The sequence below is a fragment of the Saccostrea echinata genome, unplaced genomic scaffold (assembly GCF_033153115.1).
Source record: "Saccostrea echinata isolate AGI-Se365-2 ecotype Australia unplaced genomic scaffold, CSIRO_AGI_Sech_v1 ptg000028l, whole genome shotgun sequence".
NCBI classification, from domain to species: domain Eukaryota; kingdom Metazoa; phylum Mollusca; class Bivalvia; order Ostreida; family Ostreidae; genus Saccostrea; species Saccostrea echinata.
In genome coordinates this window covers 9,668,652-9,679,835 of record NW_026889777.1, presented here as the reverse complement: position 1 = coordinate 9,679,835, position 11,184 = coordinate 9,668,652, and the positions used below count along the sequence as shown (strand labels likewise).

Sequence of the window (11,184 nt, the reverse complement as noted above, 5' to 3'; positions counted from 1 at the left end):
CACCTTTAAGCATTAATAAATAATAATAATAAAATAAAGTGGCCAGATTTTTATATTGATGTCATGATTAAACCTTTTCTTATGGAATTCATCAATAATATCTGTTGTATATTAATTACTAATAGATAATTAATTATTAGTAAATGGAAGCATATCCTCATCTGCTTGTATATATGAATCATATGTATATAAAACCACATTATGCTGATATTTTGATCTATACGTGAATTATAACATATGTATATTATTCATGTATTCAGTCCTTTTTACAGTGACTCAAACAGACATATTGATTTGAAAGATTCACTGTTCTCTCTTCTTTATAATGTGGTATGACACTTATCTAATGAATAAATCAGATCTAAACTAGTGACATTTGCATCACCAATTTAGTGATATGACAAAGATTTTTGTATGACTTAATGGTTGTCTGACCATGAATTTTTTTTTTTTTTTTTTTTTTTTTTTTTTTTTTTTTGAAAACTTTGTTTTACATCGTTCCTCTTTGTGATGTGATCATAAATAATTACAGAGATGTATTTATCTTCTCAGTCTGAGTTCGTGTAATATCAAATTGAAGATGAATTATTGTCACAATTTAAAACCTGATTTTAATTTATGCTGACGAAATTTTTATATTGAAAGAATTTGCTGATGATTTTCAAAATGTACTGAAAGAAGTTTTTGCGTACTCTACCCAGTGGAAACCCAGTCGATGTTAACAAAAGTTTTTGAAATTTTACTACATTGCCGAGATAGTTGAAAATATAAAATAATCCGTATATTTAGGTACAGTATAATATAATCAAGTATATATTCAAACTGTATAGCTAACAATCATTTAAGCTAAAGAAGCACAGAAAGAAATGCTTGGGGTGATAAGAGAAAAAGACAATCTACCGGTAGAATGTGAGCTGGACTTGACTGACAAAGTTTTCACACTTATTCTACTTTACAGGTATGGGATTAGGGATACATTTGAAAATTTAAAAAAAAAAAATTATTTAATTTAAAAAGCTCAACATTAATTTACATGATCAATAGAAAAATTAGACGATTCCCCTTAAGGAATGATGCTTATTTTAACCTATGTTATACGAAATAACATAACTTGGGGCAGATCACGCTTTATAAACCGAGAAGCGGTTTATAAAAATGTGTGAACTGTCCCAAGTTATGTCATATCGTATAACATAAGTTAAAATAAGCTTCATTCCTTATAATATAATTTCAGTGTAGACAAAAAGACAATTTTTCCTCCAAAAATGGCTTTAAATTGAGCATATCTTAAAAGCAACGTCAAGTGGAGTAATACGTTTTTGACATAACTCATTGTGACATAGGCAACTTATGTTATACGATATAATCGAAATCGTTTATCCAATCAATCATGGTCTGACCGGTTAACTCTGGTGTAGATCGACAATTTTATGTCCTTATGAAAGGATAGATTTTGACAATTTTTAGGTCATTTATATATATGTCGGTACCAAAATGACAGTACGTAAGTTAACATTGACCTGTCATTTTTATACTTTGAATTGAAGAACAAGTATATGCCTCATTTTACAGAAATTTAACACCTATTGGTTATTATCGTGTCAAGAAGCTGTTTCCCCCATGTTCTTTGTCTGACTGCTACCACTCGGATGTTAACAATTACCCGGTTTTTAATCATTTGTCGGAAATAAAGATGTTGACGTATGTTTACATATTTCAAGGTCACATTTTTCTTAACGTGACATGGAAAGTAATTTTAAACATGACCAGACAAAACTTTAAATTTTCAATTTATTAATTTTTGATCCACAGAAAGCTTTTATTTTTGATGAAAAATACATTTGTAGAATTAATACTTACATAAAAAACGAAAATAATTCCTTCAAGAACACAAAGAAAACTTTGAAGATTTTTACGAAAAAGTACGATTAGGTTGATGTTTTAAAAAGGCTGGGGGGTTGTGGCTATTTTCAGACTATATTGATCTCCTTTAGAAGAAGAGCTCCATATAAAGATATACAAAAATGATCAAATTTTAAAACTAAAATTTATGAAATTTTTCTTTGCCAAATGAAAGTTGACAGTTGTATCTGATGGTTAATTTGTTGACCCCCAGCCTCCTTAAAAATTAGTTATTGTAAATGTTTATGCAAAAAGTACACAAAAGATAAAGAACAAAATACAAAACAAACCAAATTTATGAAAGTATATTAAAAAAAAACCAAGCTAAACATAATCCTGAAGAATCCTTCAAAAAAAAAAAAAAAAAAAAAAAAAAAAAAAAAAAAAGACTCCTTTCAGTCTTAAAAGGGTAGACTTGCATTAGATCAAAATTTTTCCATGACGAATGAAATTTGATGATTATCATATCGAATGTATTTCTGGACGTTTATTTATATTGGATATTGATAAAGACATAAACCATACACGTACAGAACAAAGAAAAGCCATTTATACCCTCTTTTTAAAAAGTTTTTTGATCCCATTCCTGATTTTAACGTTTACAATACTGTAAATAATAGGATTTGTTGCATGTCCAAGAAAAAAGAAATATCGAAGAACTAGTATGCTTGTCACATTAAAAATTTCAAAGAAAAACGGAATCCAACAAATAAGATATACAAATGTACAGATGAACAACATTGTCCAGGTTTTCTTCCGAACATAATTGGCATGTTTGGATAATCGAGTCTTTCTTTTCCTCTTTAATGTTGATTTCGCCGTATTTATATAAACTTTCTCATTTTTTTCACAGACCCTTTCCGGTTCACTATCTACACCAGTTGTGTCAGTGTCAAAACTAAGTGCTCTCATTTGCTTGCCTTCGATAATTTTGTTTGTTGTGAATCTTGTCAAAGTTACTGATGCAGGTCCTGACTCAGTGTCGGAATCAGCAAGTTTTACCGCGAAAACATTTTTTCTAAAGAGATAATTAAGATTTTCTCCAGTGGCATACTTCTTGTCTTTATCTTTTGTTGGTTGTGACTTCGGTGTAGATCCCATGTCATCCGTTGAATTGCAGTCTGATTGATCGTTTGGGACACTGGACAAGGTTTGGCTTGTTTCACTATTTTTGGATTTCTGATTCGCTTTCAGCACGCTGGATGACCCAATACGTCTCATTCTCATTTTCTGTCGACAAATTAGTACATACACTAGCACATATACTATGATCAAAATAAAAAATTCCAAAAGAATCATAAAAGCAAGAAAATTTCTGTACATCATGCTCATGTTTTCTCCCAAAATACTTGTGGTGTATTGGCAGAATCCCTCTTTCACAGTCACGGTATTATTGCTAACATCTGTTGTATTACCATTAGGAATCAACTCATTGCCCGAAACCTGATAAATTGCACCAGAGGGAAGTCCAGAGAAAATGGAGATAACCAAAAGCACCAGAATAGCCATTATTTTATTTCTTTCTGATATGATTTTTGTAGGTTTCCATACCATTAGAAGTCGCTCTGACGCAATCAAGATTAAAATCAAGTTAGAGAACCCAATAACCGTGTGTCTGACGACCTCCATTCCATGGCAGATGACGTCACTGGTAACGAGTTGGAGTTCGAATACAGCGGTATAGGGAGCTATGATCAAATCTGCAATCAGGTCTACTATAGAGAGAGCCACAATATAAGTTCTGTTAAAGAAGCTTCTTCTGGTTTTTAAATATACAGCAATAATGAGAGAATTCCCAATTATTCCAATGATGGCGAAAACCGATATGCTCATCAGAAATATTAGTACGTTAAGATCCATATTTGAATTCTTAGGTTATTTCTTCAATGTATAAGGGTAAATTATTTAAACATGAAGTTTGTTCACGAATTATATGCTGGAGGAAATTCATACTAATGTGATAATTTCTAAATTGTCACATTAAAAGAAACGTGCTGTCCTCAGACATAAAAACCCTTTGTTTAAGAATATAGAAATTTATGACAATGAGAGCGTACGGTGCAACGTGTACAACTGGTGGTTTGTGATAAGGCTCGTTTCCTGTTTAACCGGACGTCAGAAAGATTGTCTCTTGGTCATTGGAGTTTGCCGGAAGTAAATTTTTGCTTCTGCCAAATTAAAAAAATCAAATAGGTGATTTCGTAATCACTACTTCCGAAGTACATGAAATTATTGCAAGATAAATCTTGTGTGATGAAGTTGATTGTCCCTATATTAATGTTTTTACGATATATTACTTTAAACAAGTAATCTAATTTTTAAAAAAAAAATTAGGAAAATTTAGTATATTATTGATTTAACTTTTGAACTTATACACAAGATGGATATACTGTATTTTAAAATCTTTTTCTTAAACAAAATAAATGTATCTCTTTTAAATAGGTCATGATTTATACTGTGCTAATATTTTTCTACATCCGGAATATGTTGTACTAATGATTTTCTAATCGTTTTATATTATTAAAGATGAATTCTGTCTTTCATGATGTTTTGTCTATCTGTATTGGCCATTCTAGAACATGTTAGACTTGCAAGGACTCGAGTAAAACGAGTCTTTTAAATTCCTTTTATTTTAATAACTACGACTGATGTGAAGATATTACGAGTATTCTCGACGGGTACTCATTTTCATGTATTTCATAGGAAATTAAGACCTACCTACAATTTCAACAAGTATATAAAGCAATATGAGCTGCATTTTTGAGAATTTTATTTTGCTGTTAAAATGTGTTACTATGATAAATTTGTATGAAATTTAAACCTTTTTGATCAATTAGACAGCAATAAAGTATCAAATTGTTTCAGAATAAAGGATTCTGTACAATCAAATATATAGTGTTATATAAGAAATCAATATTGTACAGGACGACAATATTGTAATTTTGATTCAATCAAAGCTTATAAATAGTTCTTCTGTCGCCAATATGAACAACAGAAGTTTATATACGTTCTTTTTTGTGTCATTGAAACAGTTAATTACAATTTTGCAACAAAAATTTCTGACATCAAAGTTGCAGCTCATATTGCTTTAAATATGGGTGATTTATTCTATAACAAGACTTTTCGTACGAAATTATGTCCCCATGATCCTTAAATTTTGGCAAAAATTGGCCACTAATTAAAACAATGATTCCAAAATAAACTCTTAATGCACATATCATATGTGGGAAAATATATTAATACATAAGTGGTAAAATAAATTAATACAAATGTGTCGGATTCATTTCTTATGACAAGAAAGTCTACTAAAGTCTGCCTTATTAATTACTGTTCGTGAAAAAATACAAACACATATTTCAGTTCAACAATGACAAAGATATCAAGCAGTTATTTTGTCATTTTTCATTGACAATTTACTTATTCATTTTCCATTTATTTGAAGTTCCTCTCTCTCTGAGTATATATATATATATATATATATATATATATAGAAAGCACAAGGAAATTCACTTTTATAAGGATACCCACTTCCGCCCCAACCCGGGGTTGAACTCTCGACCTACGGAATCTGTCTCCTAGCAGTACAGGAACAGCGCGCTAGACCGCTCGGCCATCTAGGCAAGTAAAAAAACTTGCTTTCGATGCCGATGGAATTCTCGCGGCGCTGTCCTACACTACACGGTCATTGAGCATGGAAGTGAGATACAGTTATTTGGACATTAGTTTTATTAGAGGATCGTTACCGATACACATTGTAATGAATTAATTTTATTTATACAGCACATTTTACAACAACTCTGAAACTAACTAAACTGCCCTAAGTGAAGAAATATTAATATAGAAAGCACAAGGAAATTCACTTTTATAAGGATACCCACTTAGGGCAGTTATGTTAGTTTCAGAGTTGTTGTAAAATGTGCTGTATATATATATATATATATATATATATATATATATATATATATATATATATATATATATATATATATATATATATATATATATATATATATATATATATATATATATATATATATATATATCTATATATAGAAAGCACAGAGAAATTCACTTTTAAGAGACCCCCACCCCACCCCCCACCCAACCCCATTCTCAATGACCGTGTAGTGTAGGAGAGGGCCGCGAGAATTCCATCAGCATCGAAATATATATTAGTATTTTGGGTATTACTCTTACGAGGTACTTAGTGAACAACTTCCGTTCACTATAAAACATTTCCCTTCTAATAACATTTTGGAAAACTATTATATCACTTAAGAAACTATTTTAAATGTGTCAAGCTTATATCCGAATGCACTTCAAATTTATTTGATATTAAAAACAATTTCAACTACATGACCTATATTCATGACAAATGAATGCATTATGTAATTGCACATCAATGTTTCTTCAATTATCAGCAAGCGCCAGTAAATAAAGACGTCAACTGTGTTTTTCTTCCCTGTGGTGGTTTGAAGTTTGTCAACATTTGATCGTCGCTTTCTTTTGCAATGCCAAACAAATGTCCATATATTCACAGTTTCCATTCAAAAGATGAAATTCTTACAAAGATAAATTGCAGGGTCCTGTTGTAATGGTTCTATCAAACTCCTATTTTAACTGCTGTGAAGGAGAAATTTCAAACGTATTGTACAACAGCATATTCAAGGAGTGGTGCAGTCAAATATTTGAAAACATGTATTTAAAATTACAAAACTTTCTACAATCAATGGCATCAAACACATGACTTTTCTACGATTTATACAACCATTCACTACGATGAATTGATGATGAGCTGTTTTGACATTATAGACAACCGCTTCCTTATTAAAAATGGAACTCGTTATTTTTATGCCCCCGGATCGAAAGATCCCGGGGGTATATTGTTTTTGTCCTGTCTGTCTGTTTGTCTGTTTATCTGCTTGTCTGTTGTCAACTTTAACCTCGCCCATAACTTTTGATTGGTTGGAGCTATGACTTTCATATTTCACATGTGTATTCCTTGTGACAAGACCTTTCTTTGGATACCAACAACTTTGACCTTTTCACCTTGACCTTGGAGTTTGACCTACTTTTGAAAAACTTTAACCTTGGCCATAACTTTTGAATAGTTGGTGCTTAGGGTTTCAAACTTCACATGTGTATTCCTTGTGACAAGACCTTCCTCTGGATATCAACCTCTCTGACCCTTTGACCTTGACCTAGGAGTTTTACCTACTTTTGTAAAACTTTAACCTTGGCCATTACTTTTGAACGGTTAGAGCTAGGGCTTTCATACTTCATATATTTAATCCTTGTGACAAGACCTTCCTTTGGATACCAACCACTTTGAAGTTTTGATCTTGACCTAGTAGTTTGACCTACTTTTGAAAAACTTTAACCTTGGTCATAACTTTTGAATGGATGACGCTAGGGCTTTCATACTTCACATATGTAATCCTTGTGCCATCACCTTCCTTTGGATACCAACCACTTTGACCCTTTGACCTTGACCTTGATGTTTTACTTACTTTTAAAAAACTTTAAACTTCGCCATAATTTTTGAATGGTTGGTGCTTGGGCTTTCATACTTCACATATGTAATCCTTGTGACAAGACCTTCCTTTGGATACCAACCACTTTGACCCTTTGACCTTGACGTAGGAGTTTGACCTACTTTCGAAAAACTTTAACCTTGGTCATAACTTTTGAATGGTTGGTGGTAGGGCTTTCATATTTTACATATGTAATCCTTGTGACAAGACCTTCTTTTGGATACTAACAACTTTGACCTTGACCTTGATGTTTTACTTACTTTTAAAAAACTTTAACCTTTGCCATAACTTTTGAACAGTTGCAGCTAGCGCTTTCAAATTTAACATTTTTTATCTTTTGGCCTGGATTTTGACTTGCATTTGAGAAACTTTAACCTTCGCCATAAGCTGCCATACGGGGGCATCAGTGTTTCACAAACACATCTTGTTTCATATCTTGTGATTGGTCATCTTCAAAATTACTTAATGTTAAAAATCCTTCTGATTCTACTCTTATGAACTTTGAAGCTGATATTAAAAAGATACTGGATTTTCTCGTTGACAACATATATGTAGTCTTTGGAGACAAAGTCTTCCAACAAATTGTTGGAATCGCCATGGGAATTAATTGCAATCCTTTATTAGCCGACCTGTTTTTATATTCCTATGAAGGAAAATGTACTCAAAAAAGTTTAAATAAGAAGAAAAAATCCCTTGCTGAGGCTTTCAACTCGACATTTAGATATATCGACGATTGTTTATCAGTTGACAATATTCATGTCGACTCGATATATCCCAGTGAACTCGAAATAAAAAGACACCATAGAATCTGCTATATCTGTTTCACATTTGGATATATACAGACTAAAGAAGATAGTGGCCAACTTATATCTAAACTGTATGACAAATAATTGGATATACATTTGGATATATACAGACTAAAGAAGATAGTGGCCAACTTATATCTAAACTGTATGACAAATAAAATGACTTCAATTTTTCCATAGTCAGCTACCCATATTTATGTACATGTAGTAATATCCCAGTAATATTATATTTTATTACCTAAAGAATTTTGTTACTTGTAATATTTTGTTAATAAAGAAAATATTTGTCAAAGTGTGAAAAATTTAGGTATTTTCCGAGAAATACTCATGGGCCACTAGCAAGGAAAGTAAGCCATTGACCCAGTTATTTGAAAGTGAATAATAACACTACAAACATAGGTCTACAATGTAAAATAGTTGGTTTTTCATTCTTATCAGTGGAATTTTTTTTTGTCACGTGAATAAAAGTCATCCTTAAATCCTTTTATTTCATCGATAAGAAAAGAAAAAAATAAATTGATAAAAATAAAATTGCTGTCGTAATTCAAATGTTATTATGCCCGAGAATCAAAAGATCCCGGGGGTATATTGTTTTTGTCCTGGCTGTCTGTTTGTCTGTTTTTCTGTTTGTCCGTTTGTCTGTTTGTCGGTCTGTCTGTTGTCAACTTTAGCCTTGCCCATAACTTTTGATTGGTTGGAGCTTTGACTTTCATATTTCACAAGTGTATTCCTTGTGACAAGACCTTTCTTTGGGTACCATCATATTTGACCTACTTTTGAAAAACTTTAACCTTGGCCATAACTTTTAAATGGTTGATGCTAGGGCTTTGTTACTCCTTTGGATACCAACCATTTTGACGTTGACATAGGAGTTTGACCTACTTTTGAAAAACTTTACCCTTGGTCATAACTTTTGAATGGTTGGTGCTAGGGCTTTCATTCTTCACATATGTAATCCTTGTGACATAACCTTCCTTTGGATACCAACCATTTTGACGTTGACATAGGAGTTTGACCTACTTTTGAAAAACTTTACCCTTGGTCATAACTTTTGAATGGTTGGTGCTAGGGCTTTCATTCTTCACATATGTAATCCTTGTGAAAATACCTTCCTTTGGATACCAACCACTTTGACCCTTTGACCTTGACATAGGAGTTTGACCTACGTTCGAAAAACTTTACCCTTGGTCATAACTTTTGAATGGTTGGTGCTCGGGCTTTCATACTTCACATATGTAATCCTTGTGATAAGACCTTCCTTTGGATAACAACCATTTTGACCATAACCTTGACGTTTCACTTACTTTTAAAAAAATTAACTTTTGAACAGTTTCAGCTAGGTCTTTCAAATTTCACAGGTATTTTCTTCGAGACAAGACATTACCAACATTTTTTATCTTTTATCCTGGATTTTGACTTGCATTTGAGAAACTTTAACCTTCGCCATAAGCTGCCATTACGGGGCATCAGTGTTTCACAAACGCATCTTAAATCTGTATTTATGTTCCAAGTTTTTTTTTTTACATTTATGTTTACACACAACTTCTTCATAGATACGTTCATAAACGCGTATAGTAAGACATGCATAGATTAATTAATAAAACATTTCATATTTCCAAGTTCTTGCGCGATAAACATGGTATGTAAATTTGCAGTAATTTCATTTATTTTGAATAAAACTAAAAAAAAAAATATTGATTCACTTTAAATATCCTCCAGAGCTTGTTTACGTTAAGTTAGATATTGATACAAAACACAGCATGTAATACTCCTACTTGTCGAATTGTAGGGACTGTGTGCTTGACTTGTCCCATTCTTTTCGTTTCCCAAGAAAAGAATCTCAAAAAAGCATTTGTGTTCAATAATGGCTTAAGCAATACCAATCTTTGTATAATATATAATAACTCCTGATTTTAATGTAGAGTCAGTCTGCTATGGCCTTTATTTCCCCTGATACAAGACTTAATTTCTAAGTGATCAGACACTCTCTATCACCAGGGTGAGACCGGTTGTTTATTTGGATGGTTGGCTGTTTCACGTCCTTCGACAATTTTATTTTACCCATATTGAGATGCCAACACTTGCCGGTGGAAGACTGCAAATTTAGACCTGTTCACGGCAATTATAGCCATTGAGCAGTGAAGGATTGCTTTTGTGACACCACCCACTGCAACACGAGACCCTGGTTTCCCGGTTTCCTCCGAAGGACTGGTCTCCACGTTTCTTCTTGGATTTTAACCGGCGACGTAAGCATCACATCAATACCGATCAATACTAGGAAATTGGAAACACTGGATACCATATATCACATGAGTGCTATGTTGATATCGATATCGTCGATAATATCATGACGACTTCGTATCTAAATCGATCGATCTGTAAAATTTATTTTCAAGTAAATGTTAACATAATTATGTTAGACCTTAGACCACAAGTGATGTCGATATTGATTCATTATTGGCATGGATATGTAAATATATAGAGAGTTAAGGGTTCTTGGGTTCTTATTGTCAGGGCTTAGAGTTGAGGTAAGATTTTTTTGTAAAAAGTTAGGGTTAGGGTGAAGGTTGGGAGAAATATGTTGACAATTATGATTTGATATCGATACGAAATCGTCGATATCGATGATATCCAGAGAATGGCGAACTTATTAATAGAAAATTAGATATGCACAAGTATTGCATAACGAAATACATTAACAAGGGGTATGAGACAGACTTGACTTGATATCGAAACGATTTCGTTGAAATCGACGATATCGATGCCAAATACGATTTTCGTCAATGTAAAGTATTTAAACATAGACACACATACAAAACGGAAAGGACGGTACCAATCAAGGGTTGAGCAAACATGATTTAATTTGATTTCGAAGTGATATTATCGATATCGACATGTTGAACAAGCACAGTATTTTGAGGGTACCATCTTTCTTTGAGCAA

General features: G+C 32.4%; 1 protein-coding gene across 1 annotated transcript; it reads right to left on the bottom strand.

Moving 5' to 3' along the window:
• Positions 1-256: 256 nt before the first annotated feature.
• Positions 257-3,762, bottom strand: LOC133193992 (neuropeptide SIFamide receptor-like). Its single transcript, XM_061329903.1, has 2 exons — positions 2,758-3,762; positions 257-343 (listed from the first exon to the last, which is right to left on the bottom strand). Exons 1-2 carry the CDS (start codon positions 3,760-3,762, stop codon positions 257-259), a joined length of 1,092 nt encoding a protein of 363 aa, XP_061185887.1.
• Between the last annotated feature and the right edge of the window lie 7,422 nt (positions 3,763-11,184).

What these genes read in the sequence shown, in the direction of transcription:
- LOC133193992 (XM_061329903.1), bottom strand. Translation starts at nt 3,762, where the DNA reads ATGGATCTTAACGTACTAATATTTCTGATGAGCATATCGGTTTTCGCC. An exon ending in TAGATAGTGAACCGGAAAGG is followed by an intron (nt 344 to 2,757) that starts GTCTGTGAAAAA and finishes TTTATTCATTAG; the next exon opens with ATAAGTGTCATACCACATTA.